Raw genomic sequence first — 20,494 nt, 5'->3', positions numbered from 1 at the left:
AGTTAACCTCTTTGAGGGGTGGAGGGGAGCATTAATGTTTGTTGGTATAACTTGTAAGGTTGTTTTGAAGGGTCAAAGGAAAAGGTACACAGTAGGTAAATCATAAATGACCGGGTAACAGCAATTAAGAGAAGGGGGAGACAAGTGACAAAATGAATACTACAGGTTTTAACTCTACTTGGGGGCAATTAATTTCTATTAACATAAAATAAACAAACTTACATAATCTAAATGTGATTAAGTGTTTTTTTAACAATAGTCTGTTCTCCAAAAGATATTTATTGAACACCTGCTACTTCCAAGGACTGTTGTTTTACATGCTGAAGAGTCAGTGTCAACAACACAAGTCCTACATTTAGAAAAGTTTTTAATTAAGTGGATAGAGACAAATAAGACAAAATAATATGGAAAGAGGACTGGCATTTATTTGAAGTCCAATGGAAATCATAAGAATCTGATTTTAAATAGCTGTGTGAAGGATCGGAGTGGAGGAAGACGACCAATTGGGAGGCTGTTACAGTGCAAAGCATGAGATGCTGGTGGTTTGCATCTGGGTTTTAGAAGAAGAGGTAGAGTGACTGGATCTGTCAAGTGTCTTGTAAGATCAGAAAACTTGCTGAAGGACAGGGTGTGGATGAAAGAAAAAGAATAAAGAATGTCATCTAGATTTCTGGGGCGGTGGGGTACGGTGGCATGCATTTAAGTGGAAAGATGGTAGAGACATTTACCAAGAAAGAGTGGGCTTTGGGAATTGCAGATTTGGGTAGCAAAAGGGAGACAGGAATTGATGTTTCTGTTTCACAGGTTTACACATGAGATGCCCAATACACAAACAAGCAAAGATGTCTAGTAGACAGCTGGCTATCCACATAGGAACTCAGGGAGAGATCTGAGCCCAAGTCAGCAATAGGCCCAATAAGAGCTCCTGGAAAGCTAGAGTAAGTTGACAAGAAGAGAACAGTCCAACATTTGATAGATAGGGAAAGAGAAGCTAAAGAAACTAAGAAGAAACAGAAGGGTGGGGAAGGGTGTATGACCCATAAACAGGCCATACAATACTAGGAAAGATCAGAAGAGTTTTTTTAAAAGTATAAGACCTGTGGTGGTGCAATGGATAAAGCGTCGACCTGGAAATGCTGAGGTTGCCGGTTCGAAACCCTGGGCTTGCCTGGTCAAGGGACATTTGGGAGTTATTGCTTCCAGCTCCTCCCCCCTTCTCTCTCTCTCTGTCTCTCTCTCCTCTCTGTCTCTCTCTCCCCCTTTCTCTCTCCTCTCTAAAAATGAATAAATAAATAAAAAAAGTAAAAAAAAAAAGTATAAAACAATGTGGCTGACTATATCAATGGTGTTACAAAGGTTAAGTAAAATGAAGACAGAGAATTGACAATTGGCTTTCACTAGATAGCGGCTGGTGACCTTGATAAGGAATCTTCCAGTGGAGTGGTAAATAAAGAAAGTCTGATAAGAAAGAATTGCACAGAGAATGGGGATGAGTAAGTGGAAACAGTGAACATCGGTAACTTTTTCCAGTAGTATGATGCAATGGGGAGAAATAAAGCAGGAAAGGTGAATTAAAATGGATAAGTACAACCCCATTTTTCCCTTTAAAAGATGAGTGACAGCTATTAAGGCAGGTTATTTACCTATGGAAATTATCAAGTAGAGACACTGGTGAAAAAGGAGATAGACCAATGATGGAGGAGAAAGCCTTTAAAGAGCCAGGACATGGGTGTTCGTCTATTACAGGTGCAGGAAGAGGCTCCCACTGTGAGGAGAGAGAAAGCAAAGTTCGTGGGGGGAGAGATATGGCTAAACTGGTGGGACTGGTAATGAGACTACATGTCTGAGCTCTAAAAAAAAAGAGTAGATGTGATATAAAATTATTAAGAACCAATTATAAATAAATATAACAAGAAATCTTCTGTCTAGTCCTGTTGGCTTAGTTGATTATAGTGTTAGTGGCAATGAGGCCAAGGGCAGGCATTGCATTGATCTCCTTATGGCCCAGTTAGTTTCACAAAAAAATCATCAAAAAGCAGCCTCAGAATTAGATGCTTTTGAGATTCACCATTGTGGGAAGAAAAAAAAGAAAGCCTATATTTATTCTAAAATATATATAATGGCTTAAGATTACTGTTATATATTTGAAGACAAGGTATTATGGAATAAAATGCAAATTATATCAATGGCTGCATGTTTTACATGGAAATGTAGCATCCCAACTGCTGGGACTAATAATATCTTGTCTCAATTTAGGAAATAAAGAGGGGATGAGTCCTGGAATGTAGTAAGGTAGGCTGAACTGAAACCATGGCTAATACACAGCACACACTATAGTCTTATCAAATTCTGTGCTTGAAATGATGTCCTGTTTGTATGTATGCGTGCATATGTGTCTGTGTAAGATGTGACACGGGTGACAGCTGCCGCTCTGACTCCCCCTAAGTGAGGGCCCCAGGAAAACATGCAGACCTAGAAAGCATGCAGACATTTATTGTTAAGTGCATTCTTCTTGGGAAACAGACTAATACTCTCATCAGTCCCAATTTCTAAAGACCAGACCCTTAAAAATTTTCAGAACTGGTCTAAAGTCAAACTTACACACTCGTTCCCAAATGCCTACCTACCACAAGCCAGGCACTATGACAGCACTAAGCACACAAAGGGAAACAGACACGATGCCTTTCTCTGGCAGTGGACTTCAAGGAACTCAGTTTGCTGGGGCTGATCGACAAGTAACCAGTTCATCACAACCCAGTGTACAAAGCATTAGGATGGAAGTGGTAAGGGTGTTATGGGAGTACACAGAGAGAACTGGAATCCAGATTTCAGGGGGTCAGGTTGGATAAGGGAATTCTAAGAAATTAGTATAGTATGTAAGAGGCCCAGAAACAAGAGTGACCTTGGCACAATAGTATTTAAAGATATTGAAATTTTTCTATGGCCAAACACTGAGGAAGAGAGAAACAGAGCTGGAAAAAGGTAAGGTTAGAGAGGTAAGCATTAACCAGTTCCCACAGATATTTGTTAACCTAAGTGAGAAGTCTGAACTTCACTCTACGCAACGTGAAACCACTGCCAGCTCTAAGCAGGGAAGTGACAGGCAGCGTGAAGGGAGACAGAAAAGACTCTAGTTAATATGCTAATACCTGAATCGCCACCAGAGAAGATGGTGGCCTCAAACAGGGCAGTGGGGACATAGAGAAGCAGACATCCCTGATTTAAGGACAGAGCTAGGAGTTAGAATTTTCCAGTTTTGTTGACAAAGTAAGAGTGGGTGAAAGATTCCTGTCAAAGTCAAGGGGACAACTAACAAAGTGGGTAACAGTTTCATTGGAAAGGGGAAAGATAAAAGTATGCTTTCAGAGGGCAAGTTTGAGAAAATAAAAAGATGTCTAAAAAGAATTGGGCTTTCAGTCTCAAAGCCTAGGAGAAAATCTTTGACGGCAGCTACAGATGTCGGAATCAGCAGCACCCAGATGACATGTGAAGTCTCAGGAGCGCAGGGCATCACCAGGGAGAGTGTGTAGATGAAGAGAAGTGTGTGGAGGTGAAAGGAAGGCACAGGAGCTGATGAGACTCGGCCAGATAGGAAGGAAAAAACCCCTCAGAGCATAATGCTATGAAAGTCAGGACAGCATATTTTCAGAAGGAAATATGTCCATTATACTCAGAAAACTGAACTTAAAACAGTTCTAAAACTATGCTGCTTCAGTCTCTACCAAGTACAGCTTTATAAAATCATGTGTATGCTACATATTTAAAGGAGTAGTCAGTTTTACAACTATCTTCAAGAAATTCATTAGCAGTGGAAACTATGACCTGAGCAAGTATTAAATGTATAATTTCTGATTTCTATGACAGCAGCAACAAATGTCTGGAACCATGTTGGCGAACCTTTTCATAAAAACCACCCACTTTTTCAGTGCTGGTCAACCTGGTCCCTCCGCCCACTTGTGGGCGTTCCAGCTTTCATGGTGGGCTGTAGCAGAGCAACCAAACGGCACAGTGATTGGTTCACTATGAAAGCTGGACCGCCCAAGTGGGTGGAGAGACCAGGTTGACCAGCACTGCAAAAGTGGGCGGTTTTTATGAAAAGGTTCACCATCACGGGTCTAGGACAAAGTCATGCAAAATCAGCAATATAAAACTCATTAGTAGCTCTATACACGAGCATACATGGCTGACATACCACAGCCATGCAAATCCTGCTGAATGTCTGAAAGGGCTGTGCCAACCTATATTGCCAAGCACACATATCAGGGCATCAGAGTGTTCTCGTAATAGCCAATAAGTCAATAATGACTTATTCTGGGCAAAGGGCTGGATTTTTGAGAATTAAAATATATTTTCATATGTGAATGTTAGTTAGTTTTACTGTAACACCATGAAGACATGGTCAAACCCACTGATACGAACAGCTTTACTTCTATGAGTACAAATTTAAACTGCCATCTGAGACATCATGGAAACATTAGTTGGCAAGGGACAACTGCTGTTAACTCTACTCTGCTTCCTACCATATACCTTTTGTTTCTTTCTACCATTTTTTCCTTTTATGTCCCTTGCTTTCTTCTCTTCTACCTCATTTTTGCAGCTGCTACTTAAAAAGCTTAGTGTCTCATTTGCTTTCTCGCCCTTTATGAGCCCATGAATCCATGCCTCTTACAGAATACCACTCAGAACCTGTCTTTAATTTTTATGAATTCATTTTCCCCTTTGAGTCATAAACATGATAGCAGGGCTAGAGATCTGCACTCTAAATTAGACTGTTATAAGCAGGTTATTTTGGCATAAAAATACATTCTTTAATTCTGAGGACAAGATAGGTGCTTGCCATAATGGGAGAAGCTAAAAATATGAACTTACAAGCCTCAATTTCTGTTAACCTCAAAATTTAGAGTTCTAATTCTTTTAAGAGGAAAGATGGTTAATCAGAACCACTGAGAAGTTTTTAATTTGAAAATCACATTTGGCTCAAAACACCTCCTACTGTTCAGGACACATATAAGTAGAGGCTTCGAATGAAATTAAAGGACTACCTGTACTCTGCTAGAAAACAAGCAATGACTGAGGGAGCACACAATTTCCTGAATAGGGCATATGTATTTTAAAGACTGACTGATAAACAAGAACCTTAGAACCAAATTGTTTTTCCATCATGTAATCTCATCAAAAATACTGTTGAGAGTACAAGTACCTCTTTCTCAATATTCTTAACTCTTCTGCAAGGCGTATGAGCTGAACTTTTATAATAGGAAGTATGGGATAGCGGTTAAAAAGCATGTTCTCTGTAGCCGGAATGTCCGAGTATGAATCCCTGCTTTGGGTTTATGAAATGTGAAACGTTAGGTAAAGTCTGTAACATTTTTGTGTTATAGGTTCTTTGGCTGTAAAACAGGATAAGGTTGTTGTGAGGAGAAAATGAGTTAATATTTTTAACTGTTAACAACCAATCTGGCACAAAAAGTGTTACATGTTACCTATCATTTTTGTTGTTGCTTTTCTTAAGAAATGTCTTAAGTTGTTCTCCTCCAGACTTCATAGCAATCTAACACTGCAACCTTAATATTTCTGACTTTCATTCTTCTTCACTCATTTTTCTCTAAAGCATTTATCACTAACACACTACACATTTCATTTAGCTGTCTTGTAAATTTGTCTCCCTCATGCAAAAAGATAGGAATTTTTGTTTTATTAATGAATGTATGCACAGAGCCTAGAAAAAGTACCTGCCATGTAACAGATACCTGATGAACACAATATCCCAGCAATTCTAAGATGCACATATTCATTCATTTTATTAACATCTCTGAAATTGGGATGCAATTTAATTATACACTTACATTATATTATAATTAAAACTGCAAACATTAAATCTTTTTTTTAGGGGGAAAGTATATGGCAATTAATTAGATCTGATGAAAGAATGTGTGAAGAAATGAATATATGAAAGAACTGAAGGAAAAGATAAACTTCAGTTTTACTAACCAAAATTCATGTACTTTGAAAAATCATATTAATCTTATTTTCCCTAACTATAAGCAGGTTATACTAACAAAAATATACCTGGAGTCTAGACCATTTCCTTGGGAAGATAAACTCCTACCAGATTACCCCTGATAATGACTCATTCATTATCATTTGCCTATTTGATCAATGATAAAATGCCCATTAACTTTCTGAGTAAAATATTTCAAAATTAAACTAAAACCATTTCTTTGGAAATAATACTCTTGTATATATTACAAAGCCAGTTCTAGAGAAATCATGTATAACTATTTTCCTTAACTTTTTTTCTAAAATATCTTATGCCATGCTTAAGATAAAATTTAATAGAAAAAAGTTATTTCCAAACTGTTAGAATTTGGAATTCTTCAGAAATAATACTCTTGTCAGGCTGCTGCTGTTCTTATTTATTCTTACAAATGTAAATATACTGCTCACAAAAATTAGGGGATATTTCAAAATGACTAGCAATAAAAAAAGAAGCATTTGATTTTTTTTTTTTTTATTAAACAAGAATATCAGAAAAGCAAAGGATTCCCTGATCCCCTAATTTTTGTGAGCAGTGTGCAAATATAATGCTTAAAATGGCCTTTTTTATATTTTCTAAAAAATACTTCAAAATGACAAACTATATATAAACAGTGAAGACAACAGTTTTCACAAATTTTAACAAAAATTAAACTCACAATATTTGAAAGATGAGCAAGAATTTTCTAAGAATAAAAGGAAAAATACTGCACACATTCATTTAATAGCATAAAGCAGCAACAGTGCACACAACATTTTGAGATCTAAGGACAATTTCTAGAGATTATTCACAGCTTTCGTCATGTCATCAAAGGGGTACATAACCATCCTCACCTCATATTTTTAAAAATGTACTAGATGCAAAAGTTTCACTTAACTTAATAAACTTCACTAATTAAACCAAAATCGATGTAAGGAGTACTGCCCAAAACAACAAAAACAGCACAAAAGAAACCCAGGGCAAACTAGTGAAAGGCATGTCTAAAAAATGAGAACACGTCATGGAGGAGTAATTAGTTATTAGAAGACAGGATCTCTATTAATAAAAGAGGATGAAAATATATGCTTGTGGAAAATGGCAGTTAAGTACAGATTTGGAACTGAAGTTCATTTTTATGAACAAACCATGTTGTTATATTGAGGGCTTTTTAATGTTTCATCAATTTGGGGATCACAAAATACCAAACAATCAGGTTTTAGATAAAATATAAAAAGCATACTTTGTTGAATTAATTTATAATAATGCATATTAATGTACAAATCACTAAGGTGATCTAAAGTTAGCTAGCATTTCAGAGTTGGTTTATATAATAAACTATATTTTGTCACATTAGTATCTAATAGTATGCATGGGTCTGTTCCTGATAACCTGAATTTACATCAACAACAGGGATCCCAGCCACCATAAGGTGCTACAATATATTGAAGATATAACTAAGAAGAGTTCGTGCTTCTCGAGGTTCTGACTTGAGGCTTTTCATGGTTCTGATCTGAGGCTTCTCGTAGTTCTAACTTGAGGATAAGATGCAGAAAAATCTGGGAGTTAACAGGTCTTGCAGAAAAAAGAACCTACTCCAAGTGACCAAGGAAGCCCTGTCAGAATATGTGTGAATGCTGATACTATCTTTTAAGATTATGCTACCTCAGAAAAATCAAACTACCTACCTACCTGCTACCTCTGAAACAATCATCAAGTCACATAAAATTATCTAAAGATTTAAAAAATAATTTTAATGTTATTTAAAATTCCAAATTCTAACAATTTGGAAATAACATTTTATCTTAAGCATGGCATAAGATATTTCAGAAAAAAAGTTAAGGAAAATATTTCTACATGATTTCTTTAGAACTGGCTTTGTAATATATACTAATATACTTTAAGTTTCCACATTAATGATTTCCCATCCTTACTAAAATAAATGGTAATCACCAAACATTTATCTTTATGTATTTTGCCCCCCTTCTCTGCAATTTGAAACTACCTAAATTTTATGTTCAAGATGATCAATGTATAAAAGGCCATCCTTTTCAAATCATTTCAAAGACTATTATACAATGAAGTTAGAATGAATCATCCTTTCTAGATTCTCAAAAAGAAACTTACTACATATCAAGAATAACAAAACCAAAAGGTTGGGTAAATGCAGGGAAACTAAACATAATTCACAAACTGAAAACTATATTTTTATCAAAGGAAATGTCTGCCAGGTTAAAACTTGCCACCTAATCTACTCCATTTGCTTTAGGACCGTCACCTGAACTAATTATTAAAGCTTAGGTTAAAGCCTGACCAGGAGGTGGTACAGTGGATAGAGCGTCGGATTAGGACACAGAAGACCCAGGTTCGAAACCCCAAAAGCACCAGCTTGAGTACGGGCTCATCCAGCTTGAGCACAGGTTCATCAGCTTAAGCATGGGATCGCTGGCTTGAGCGTGGGATAATAATATGATCCCATGGTTGCTGGCTTGAGCCCAAAGGTTGCTAGATTGAGCCTAAGGTCGCTGGCTTCAGCAAGGGGTCACTCACTCTGCTGCAGCCCCCCCCCCCCCCGTCAATGCACATATGAGAAAGCAATCAATGAACAACTAAGGAGCCTCAATGAAGAACTGATGCTTCCCATCTTTCTTTCCTTACTGTCTGTCTGTCCCCATCTGTCCCTCTCTCTGTCTCTCTGTCTCAGTCACAAAAATAAATAAACAAACAAACAATAAAGTTTAGATTAAAAACAACTCAGTCAGCTACTGGCAGTGACAACTATTTTAAGCCATCTGGCAAAATGAAGAATAGTGAGCAGGGTTTATTTCCTGGTTCCATACTATTAGCTAGAAAGGAAAGACACTCTTGTTATCATAAATAAGCAGAAATAACATGTACAACAGTACAAAATACTCCCCCCATTAACCAAAAATATATGTTAATTTGCAACATTATTTTTCTTGACCTAAAATTACTTTAACTACACCAATCTAATACTATAGTTACCCACCTTTAATGTCCCTAAAATTATGGCAGAATGACACAAATAGCTAAGACTTATAAGCATGTTCATTTATCAGCCAAGTATACAGTGCTCTTTGCACAAAGAACTAAAACCAAATGTAATAAAACTCACCTTCATTGGGAGACGTTTTCAACCTGCTGCAAATTCCATAGACGTCTCCATAGCTTTCCTGTATTTTTCGTAATGCATCAGTAGACCTGAGCTCCATGAGAGCCCGCAGTTCTGCAAGCGTAATTCCAAAGTCTCCATCATGGTTCGCTTCCTTCAAAGAGTTTTTTACTCCACCATATGACATGGAGTTGTTTGCCATGTCGCCCATTACAAGTGTAATTTTCTAGAAGGAAAATGTTTCCCAAAATATTCAAATTTTCACTTGATATATTTCCAAGATGAAAATCTTTTAAATATGGAAATCTTTCTTAAACCAAACACTCATTGTATGACTTTGTAAAGCAGCATCAGCATTTCCCAGAGGAGTGTCTTGACCTTTGGCCCATGACTAGTTTCTTCACACCAATCATGAGATGTACATATCTGCAAAAAGAAAATATAAGTTATTAAAACCCATCTTAGGATAATGTGCATGAGAGCAGATGCTGTCAGGTAAGCTAATCAAAGCACATCACTTAATTTTTAAAATATTTTAAACTGTAATCTCATGCCTTTAAAATGCTTTGATAAAAGATCAAAGTATAACTTCTAAATAAAATTGTATATCACGTCACTAAACAAAACTGCATTTCACATGACTGGATTTTGTGTCCCATTCAGTATTACTCTCATTAACACTTATCATTAAATACTTATGTTCCAAGCTATTCTAGTTGCTTTAAATCCATTCTTTCTACAGCTACTGCTCGACTTACGACCACGATTGGTTCCGAGAGACCGGCCGTAACACGATTTGGTCGTAAGTTGAGTAGGCTATATGTACAGTACTGTGAAATGATGTTATAAAAATCTTTAAGTCATATTTTATCATAATTTTCTTTCATTATTGTTATATATCATAATTTTCTTTGTTCATTTTATGTCATTTGTATCATTTTTACACCATTTTGTTTCTTCTTTTTACATTTGTTAGGTTTAAGTAAAACACTGCATTACCAGTACAACTGGTTTAATATAAATATTTGCAAAGACAATTTCCTCTTGGTAGACATCTTGGAAGGGGTTTGATGAAAAATATCCAAGACACAAAACACAAATTGCTGTATTGAGTCTGGGATAACAGTTGAAATGGTGCACGTGGAGATGGTAGTGCTGCCGGAAGCTGGTCCACACTGTCGTACGCCTAGCTGGGCAATGCTTGCGCTGCCAGACGTGGAGCAGTTGCGGCTAGCAATTATAATCGTAAAGTCGAGTGGTCGTAAGTTGCATAGGTCATAAGTCGATTAATATTTGTAATTGGTTAGAGCAGGGGTAGTCAAACTTTTTAACCTACCACCACTTTTATATCTCTGTTAATAGTAAAATTTTCTAACTGCCCATCGGTTCCATAGTAATGGTGATTTATAAAGTAGGGAAGTAACTTTACTTTATAAAATTTATAAAGCAGAGTTACAGCAAGTTAAAGCATATAATAATAATTACTTACCAAGTACTTTATGTCGGATTTTTGCTATGTTTGGCAGAATAAGTCTTTATAAAACAACTTACTATAGTTAAATCTATCTTTTTATTTATACTTTGGTTGCTCCGCTACCGCCCACCGTGAAAGCTGGAACGCCCACTAATGGGCGGTAGGGACCAGGTTGACTACCACTGCGTTAAGAGTGTTGTCCCAATATGCCACAGTGTGGATTCAACCCCCAATCAAGGCACATACAAGAATCAACCAACAAATGCATAAATAAGTGGCACAACGAATCAAATGTTTCTCCCCAACCCCTCAAATATCAATCAATCAATAAAAAAATTTTTAAATGTATTCTCTCATTTAATCATCACAATTTAATCCTACCAGGTATTATGACTTATTAGTCTTTTAAGAAGAGTAAACCACAAAGAAATGAGGAGTTTCTGCACAACTAACAAATGCCTGAAATGGATGGGCTGGATGTCTCTAAGCCCATGTTCCACAGACCTCATTCTCCAAATATTCCATATAGAGTAGTCCCTGAAAGGGAAAAAGCAAGACAAACCCATCTGCTTTCCTGCAAGTCTCCTTGGCCACCCTGTGACGCAACCATCTTACGGCTTTCTAAAATTATCTCCCACCATGATTTTTGTCACATGTCACTATCTCTGGTCTTTCTTTGAGCAGGTATCTAAAGAAATTCTCAACTTCTTAGTCACTCTTTATTGACTCTGTTACTCTACTTACTTTGCTGACCTTTAGTATTATCTGAAATTACCTTCTTCATTTATTGATATTTTTTAGGGTTTTTTTTCTCTTTTTTTTTTGTCTTCTTCCCTCTTCAGTCTTAATTCCAAAGGCAGGGGTTTGACTATTACTATATCCTGAGAACCGAGAACTTTACCCAGCAGATATTTAATTAGTATTTGAGGAAAGAATGGAAGAATTAGTTCAATCATCTTCAAAACACTTTCAAGTTCTGCTCCTCCTCTATACTAAAGAGGAGCTCTCAACTTCTCTTTCTCCATCTATGTTCTTTAAACCAGTGTTTTTCAACCACTGGTGTACAGACAGGCTGGTGCCAGTCCACGAAACAGTTAACTAACAGTGGTATGAAATTTGTGGCAGACCAGCAGTGGTCTGCAGACCAGCGGTTGAAAAACATTGCTTTAAACAATCACTTCCAAGTTAACATTTCCAACAATGGATTCAACCTTATTCTCACATTAGAGAGCTCCCTCGCTCAATCACCATTATCCTAATTACCTGGAGTTGAGATTTTAAATCATCTTTGATTCCATCTACCCCAGCTTCAGTCAGTTACTGAGTTGGGTTGCTCCTTTCTTTGAAAAACCTCTTCTGTCCCCCTAAACAAATTAAAATCAGTAACCCCCAGCTTATTTTAATAGCACTTACATCCAATTCCTTTTGCATGTTGCTACATTTAGTTTTTTAAGTAGGCATCATGCCACTGTATCTAAACCCATAGGGTGAAAAGGCAGTCCTATTGCTCATGCCTGCTTGGCATTCAAATCTAAGCCTATTTTAACCTAGTCAACCTCACGCCCCTGTTTAATAAATACTTATTGATTAGAAACTAGAAAATATTATTGACAATTGCAATTAATTTTTAGCTCTTATGGGGATGCCTGCAAATCATGGTATCTCACAGCATCTCTACCATGGTTTCTCATGTTATCTCTAGAGAGCTTGTTAAAATACAGATTGCTGGGTTGTACCCTCCAAAGTTTATTTCAACAGGATTAGAGCGGGGTCCATAATTTTGCTGTTCTAATAAATTCTCAGGTGATACTGATACTACTGGTCCAGGAAGCATACTGTGAGGACTACTGGACTGGAGACTAGGCTAAAAACTTTGAATTTAGACCCTGGCCAGGTAGCTCAGTTGGTTGGAGGATCATCCCCATATGCCAAAGTTGCGGTTCAATCCCTGGTCAGGGCACATACAGGAGGCAACCAATGAATGCACAATTAAGTGGGCTTCTCCCCTTCCTCCTCCCACAATCAATAAATACTTAAAACATACCAGCTGGTTGAGGATGGCTGGTGAAGAAAAATACAGCCTGCTTTGGATTTACTTTTCAAGCATAGGATAGTTACAAATTCTGTAAGACATTTTCTTTCATTGCCAGCTTCCTCCCACTTCATAAACTCACATTCTTGCCAATTATTACCAATTTTACTCATCCCCTAGGCAAAATGGGTTTCCTCCTACTCACACATCAAATATTATAATAACCCAATTTCAAAAATTAGAGAGGGTGGTTATTTGATAATCTCCCTGAGTTTTCACACCCAAAATTTGTAGACATCTTAATGTCATACCAACCCTAAACTGTTATTTATTTAGAGATAAAATAATTAAGATTCATAAATGTGTGTCAGGGACATATATGTCATCATTCCTCTGGTTTCCACAGAGAGAAATTTTCTTCAACATCTTCTGGCCTCTGACTCAACCAATTACCACTGAGGTGAAGTGAACTGCCTGATAGGGGATTTTCCAGGAGCAACCAGATACATGTAACTTCTACATCTCTCGGCCTTCCTTTGGGAGCCAGGTATCTGCAGGGCTCACACATTCTGGTCTGAGTTATTAGGGGCAGACTGTTAGGTTAAAAAAACCTATTGTTCAATGTGCCTGTGGTGGGGGTGAATCACTGTTTAGTTTTGGGTTCAATATTAGAGCCCCACTGTTGTTACACCAAATCGAAGTCATTCATTAAGCTTATATCAGTAATAAAACTAATATTTTTATTTCAACATGCCAATCTTTGTCTTTTCTCCTGACAGATTTCAAGCAGGAGAAAAGGGTGTTATTTATTGAGTGCCCTTAAATTTCTCAACAGTAAGGATACATAAAGGAGCTAATATGTAAGAGATAGCATCTGAATCTCTATTTGACTCAACAGCCATGCTCCTTCCACTACTGTCTCTACTTTAAGTCTTCATATTTATTAGGTTGAAATGAATGTTTTTATTAGTTAAAAAACAGTCAAATAATAAATACCAAACATGCCAATATAATAAAATCAGAATTCAAGAGACATTGTAAGTAGTTGTTTGTCATTTGCCCCTCAGCATTCTTTCCCCCATTTGTTTTCAGCAATAGCCCCACTTCTTCAGAGATCTGCCTTTCCCAACTCTCAGAGTCACCCACTCCAATATGCAGACACATCTGGCTCAGGAATGAGGATGTGACTCAAGGGCCAAGAGGTGGCAATGAGGCCTCTGCTCATTGAGGTTAAATCTGAGATGTAAAAGCCTCTGTAAGGGAAGGAGGGGCAGAGGATTAAAGGGCAGAAATGTGCTGTCAGAATTGGTTCACTTAAACCCCTTGGTCTGATATCGCTGATCGTTTCAGGATTTGTTAATAAATTCCTTTTTGGGGTTGAGTTTCTATCACTTGCCAACCCATAGTGTCTTAACAACTACATGACTACCAATCACATTCAATTCCTCCATTGTTTAAAGAAAGGGAAATCCAGAGAAGAAGCATCAAATACAAATGAGCCACTTTCCAAAAGAGAATATTTAAATTATAGATTACCTAGCAATTATATATGAGTGTTGTCTATTTCTGGATCGTCGATAGCCTCTTTGATCCACTATTTCCTCTCTACCTATTCTTCACTATTCCATTCACCTAGTAGACTGACAAAATGCTAAGGACAACAAAAAAGTTTTGCTTGTTACTTCTTAGCTACAACACAACAACCAGAAAGAGACACACTATTTGTGATTTATATACAACAGAAAGCAGAAGATCTATTTTGCTTCTCTTTGTCCTCTGAAAGATCCTGATCTTCCATTTGAAAAGTTTAGGAAGAAATGTTAAGTGGAAGTCGAGGCCCCACAAGAGGGGAATTTTTAAAGAAAACAACAGGTACTTACTCCACATAGTCCCCTTGGTCTATATAATTTATCCCAGAATCTCTAGAGCAGTGGTCCCCAACCCCCGGGCTGCAGACCGCTACCAGTCCGTGGGCCATTTGGTACCGGTCTGCAGAGGAAGAATAAATAACTTACATTATTTCCGTTTTATTTATATTTAAGTCTGTACGATGTTTTATTTTAAAAAATTACCAGATTCCTTCTGTTACATCCGTCTAAGACTCACTCTTGATGTTTGTCTCGGTCACATGATACATTTATCCGTCCCACTCTAAAGGCCGGTCCGTGAAAATATTTTCTGACATTAAACCGGTACATGGACCAATAAAGGTTGGGGACCACTGCTCTAGAGGATACCTCTGATCAACCCACTGCTTATAATCTTGAGGGATTATAGTAAAAGACAAAGTTGATTTAAGACTAGATTTAGGCAAAAATAGTTATTACAGTCTTACAAAAAGAAGAATAAGGCAGGTTACAACTCACACAAGCTTTACAATGGGCAAGGCCCCAAAAGAGGACAAAAGGATGACTGTGAGGCCTAGTGATGAGTGGAGCTCAAAGAGGCAGCTTTGTTATTAATACAATTTCAATTCCTTCTTTCACAATGTCACTTGACTCACAGATCATTGACTAGATGTATAGACTTTACCTAGACTCAACAATGGTAAAACAACAAAATTATGTATTAGAAAAACTAAAATTTATTGAAACAGTTAAAAATTATGAGGTGAAACATGGAGCTCTAAAAATGAGTAATATTATATAGTAACAAGATTTCTACAGGTAAGATAGAAAATATATTCTAATATAACTAAGTATTAGACCAAGAGGAACAACGGGGAAGGTGGTTTTTAATGCTTCATTGGGTTCCTAATTCTGGACCGTTCTAAACTTTTGCTAGTGATTTGAAAAAACAGATGTTATATCCCTCCAAGCTGTAGATGACCTGAAGCCAGGTAGGTCAGTACTACGTCAGATGACAGGATCAGGATTCAGAAAGACAGGAGGCAATGAAAGACTAAATGTAATTGGTATGAGATATGGTTTCTCCGTTTAATTCTAAAAAATATAACCCCAGAGCTATGACCTATATAAAATGAACAGTATATATTCAAGACAAAGGTTCATTGTGCTCAAAGCTCGGTATGTATTACCTCAATGTTAATTAACAGGATTAAGTGCTTGCCCTTCCTATTCCCAGAGCTGTCTCAGGCAGTAATGACAAGAATTTACCATATAGCCTGACCAGGTGGTAGCGCAGTGGATAGAGCGTCGGACTGGGATGCGGAGGACCCAGGTTCAAGACCCCGAGGTCGCCAGCTTGAGCACGGGCTCATCTGGTTTGAACAAAACTCACCAGCTTGGACCCAAGGTCGCTGGCTTGAGCAAGGGGTTACTCGGTCTGCTGTAGCCCCATGGTCAAGGCACATATGAGAAAGCAATCAATGAACAACTAAAGTGTCGCAGCGAAAAACTAATGATTGATGCTTCTCCTCTCTCTCCATTCCTGTCTGTCCCTATCTATCCCTCTCTCTGACTCTCTCTCTGTCTCTGTTAAAAAAAAAAAAAGAATATTTGCAGATACATTCTATACAGAATACTCCTCCCATTAGTGGAACCCCCTGCCACAAGCCATTTCAGATGAGGAATGTTTACAGAAATATTTCTAAACCTAGAGGAAAATAGAATCATGATGATAGCCTATGTAAATGAAGCTCTGCTACAGATAAAGCATATGATGACTGTATATCAAAAAGACTAAAGAATGAAGACACCAACTTTTATTTCTATTACAGATAACAGGCCCACTAAACTTTGGATTGGTCAGGTCTGAATTATCAAGAAATACATACTGTAAAATAGTTAACAATAAAGAAAATGTTGAAGGATCAGGAAAGCAGTCCATTGAAGAATTGAAAGGAATTTAGTCTAGGGAAGGAATAGTTTATGGTAGCTATCTTCAAACATTTGAAATTTTACAGCATATAAAGGTAACTAGATACATGCTGTGGAGTACTGGAAGGCAAAAGTTGTACAGAATGAAAGTTACAGAGGTACATTTTGGATAAGGCAGAATTCTGTAACAAGTTATCCAAAACTGGAATGGGTTTGTGACAGGTAATTTTATGTCAATGTGGCTGGATTATGGGGAGCTCAGATATCTGGCTATATATTCTTTCTGAGTGTGCCTGTGAGGATGTTTCTATATAAAACTAGCATTTTGAATAGGCAGACTAAGTAAAGCAGGTTGCCCTCTCCAATGTAAGTGGGCATCATTCAATCCATTGAGGGCCTGAATAGAATAATAAGGAAGGGGGAATTCACACCCACTCTCTCTGCCTGAAGGCTGGAACTGACACATCCATCTCTTGCCCTCAGAGTGACAATTACACCCCCATTAGCTTCCCTGGTTCTCAGGCCAGCAGCCTTGGACTGAATTAAACCACTGGCTTTTCTGGGTCTTGAGTCTGCAGATGGTAGGCAAATACTAGGACTTCCTAACTTCCTCAAACTGCTGGAGCCAATTCTTCAGAATAAATCACTAGTACATGTATATATTTCCTATTGGTTTTGTTTCTCTGAAGACCTCTGGTTAATACAGAATCCCTTAGTCAGAACTCCCTATCCCTAGAGTTGATCAAGCAAGCTACTAAATGAATGAATGCAAGAGTGCTCAATACCTGAAGAAAACCAATGTTTGTGATTTTATTCTCTAAAAATCCACTTCTATTTTCAAAGGTAACACCATTGGTCCTAATGCAGTAAGCATGCTTTACATATGTACACAACTGACTTCCTGTTTAGCATCCCATCCTACATTGATCCTGTTAGGCTTTTAGGTAAGATTACTAGAGACAGCCTGACCCGTGGTGGCACAGTGGATAAAGTGTCACCCTAGAATGCTGAGGTTGCTGGTTCAAAACCCTGGGCTTGCCTGGTCAAGGCACATATGGGAGTTGATGCTTCCTGCTCCTCCCTCTCTTCTCTCGCTCTCTATGTCTACTCTCTCTATATAAAAATGAATAAAATCTTAAAAAAAAAAGATTACTAGAAACAAAATACCCCAGACAAGAAAAATTACTCTTTCTTATATTATATATAGGATTGAAATATACCATCTAATTTGAAGATCTGCTAATTGGGCTTAGGAAAGTCATTAACTAATTTTAACCCTAAATTTAATAAACTGGTAATAAATCAAAAGTAATTTCCTTGTTAGAAACCAATCTTTTCATTAGTCTCTTAAAATGTCCGTTGAGTCAACCAGTTAAAGATTCCCTAGTAATCACTCCCAATTCAGAATGAATTTCAAAACAAAAAGTTGCAGACCCAAATCTTACTCAATTTTCTTATGTTTACAGATTCTGTATATTCTTCGCCAAGAAAATTCAGTTCAAGATGTATATACTGAAACAGCTCAATAAAATGCCTTTTTCATTTGATATATTAATAATTTCAGTGTTAAGTCTAATTTCTATTTACTATATCTATTACATTTCTTAGTAAAACTGAAAAAAAAATAGTACTGACAAATTTTTAAATCCATGGATGATTCCATAGGAACACAAATTATAAATCTGGTTTTTTTTTAATCCTCTAAGGACAGCTTTATTTCTTTCACTTACCAGAATAATTGTTTAAAAGTTTCTAAATCAAGATAAAATATTAAACATAAACAAAATTTAAAAAGCCATCATTCTGTTACAAAAATGGTTACGAAGGAAAGAATCACAAAATTTAACACTAAAGGGATGTTGGAAGTCAAATCCAATTGCTTATTTTATAGTCATTGAAACCAAACACTCATAATCATCTGCTTTCAAAAAAAGAATAAAGATGCCTATTATTAAAGAAAGTAAGCATTACTCAGAAAATCGTTAAAATGAAGAGCAACAGACCAACATTTAAATCATGGGATAAAAATAATGTATTGGTTCTAAGGCGGTTGTGATCAGAGAATAACTGGAATTGTACTTCAAATGGATACCAACACCCTGTCAGATGGATCATATGATTGACCAAAAACTAAAAAATAGTTTTTGACTGTGATCTTTTAAAAAAGAACACTCAAGAAAATCTTCATGTTATCAGTTTCTTTCTTTTTCCTTTCAACATAAAAATTAATTCAACTACCTTTATAGACAAGTGGTTGTGAGATAAGGCCAACTGGTTTTTATAGCTGTTTCACTGTGGCTGCTATTAGAATTTTATTGACAGCGAGCACTATCACAAAAATTAAGAAATCCAGCTCACCCTGCCCAACTAGATGCTTAGCAGTGACAGTCTGTACAACCTGAAACTCACCACCTTAAATGCCCCCTGGGGGTTGAGGAGCATAATCACTACAATGAAGGCTTTTTAGGCTCACTATATTGAAAATTTATTTAAAGACAAAACCATGCCTCATCTGCATTTGATTTCCACATGTTAGCAAGAGATACTATGACATTTCAATGTTCTTAGTCTACTGCAAATAAAAAAGACATTATACCTGGGTTCATATCCTCTAGTAATTTTTAAATCTTTAAATAATTAAAATAATTTTTAGTGAAAGATAAAGATGTATAAACTCTAAATAAGAGTACTGGAGTGTAATATCTGACTCTAATGGCAAAAGTAGATGATGGAATATTACGTGTATATGAATGGTTGGGACTTTCTTTTACAAAGTTTGTTACATTCAAATTTTTTCATTAAAACACTCCAAAGAACCAAGGGATAATTCAATTTTAATAATACTCTGAACTTATATCTTTCACATTTTAAGTGGAACTTTAAAGAAAGTATACATACTGCATTAAAAAAGCATAAACAGGCCCTGGCCGGTTGGCTCAGCGGTAGAGCGTCGGCCTGGCGTGCGGGGGACCCGGGTTCGATTCCCGGCCAGGGCACATAGGAGAAGCGCCCATTTGCTTCTCCACGCCCCCCTCCTTCCTCTCTGTCTCTCTCTTCCCCTCCCGCAGCCAAGGCTCCATTGGAGCAAAGATGGTCCAGGCGCTGGGGATGGCTCCTTGGCCTCTGCCCCAGGCGCAAGAGTGGCTCTGGTCGCAACAGAGCTACGCCCCGGAGGGGCAGAGCATCGCCCCCTGGTGGGTGTGCCGGGTGGATCCCGGTTGGGCGCATGCAGGAATCTGTCTGACTGTCTCTCCCCGTTTCCAGCTTCAGAAAAATACACACACACACACACACAGACACACACAAAAGCATAAACACTAGAAACCTTGTTTAGAAGAAGAATTTTTATCGGGTGAGTAAAGAATGATACATATAAATAAGATTAAATTCACCCAACAGGATTTTAGCTTTCCAGACAAACAGAAAAATAAGTACTGTCTACAATGCCTGATTAGTTTCAAAGGATCATGAATAGCATCACAGTGTCTGTGTAGACTAAAATTAGTCCCATTCCCCTCAGTAAGTTACTTTTATCACCTATCAGACTCTTCCAGAAGCTGACACTAAGTACAATACTTTAAAAGGGTAAATCATGGTTCTGCCAATAATAAATTGAGATGACCACTCCAGCCAATCTCTGAGAGTAAGGAATGAGTAGAACAGTGGAGGCACCAACTTGTTTTTCCATTGCAGCAATTTTCAACCGGTGTGCCACAAGAATGTTTAAAACATAAATATCTATTTAGTCAGGGGCACTGAACTCTTTTCCGTTAAATTGTCAAATAAAAAAAGACAACAGCCAACACAACAACAGCTAGCTAGTCTGATGAATCAAAATTATACCTTTTCTTTGGTCTGACAAAAAATACAGATTTTTGGTGTGCTGCAGAATTTTAGTAATTAGTTTGTTATGTATGCCATGAGGTGAAAGTTGAAAAGCACTGTGGTGCGGATACAGATGATGTACTATGGAATGGTACACCTGAAACCTATGTAATGTTATTAACCAATGTCCCCAATAAAGCCAATTAAAAAGAAAGAAAGAAAATCGCTGTTCTATTAT

The 20,494-nt window shown here is 37.2% G+C and overlaps 1 protein-coding gene across 4 annotated transcripts in view; it reads right to left on the bottom strand.

Moving 5' to 3' along the window:
• The window catches only part of ATP2B1 (ATPase plasma membrane Ca2+ transporting 1), a 136,537-nt gene that overhangs the window by 62,484 nt on the left and 53,559 nt on the right, over positions 1-20,494 (bottom strand). For all 4 annotated transcript variants that reach the window (XM_066368653.1, XM_066368656.1, XM_066368654.1 and 1 more), the window contains exon 2: positions 9,150-9,572. In XM_066368653.1, the coding sequence (XP_066224750.1) occupies positions 9,150-9,357 (208 nt within the window). In that variant the 5' untranslated portion in view covers positions 9,358-9,572. The remainder of the gene's footprint in view (positions 1-9,149; positions 9,573-20,494) is intronic.

The sequence above is a fragment of the Saccopteryx leptura genome, chromosome 2 (assembly GCF_036850995.1).
Source record: "Saccopteryx leptura isolate mSacLep1 chromosome 2, mSacLep1_pri_phased_curated, whole genome shotgun sequence".
In the NCBI taxonomy this organism is placed as follows: domain Eukaryota; kingdom Metazoa; phylum Chordata; class Mammalia; order Chiroptera; family Emballonuridae; genus Saccopteryx; species Saccopteryx leptura.
Note: the sequence above shows the minus strand (reverse complement) of the source record. Positions and strands in the feature narration are given on the sequence as shown.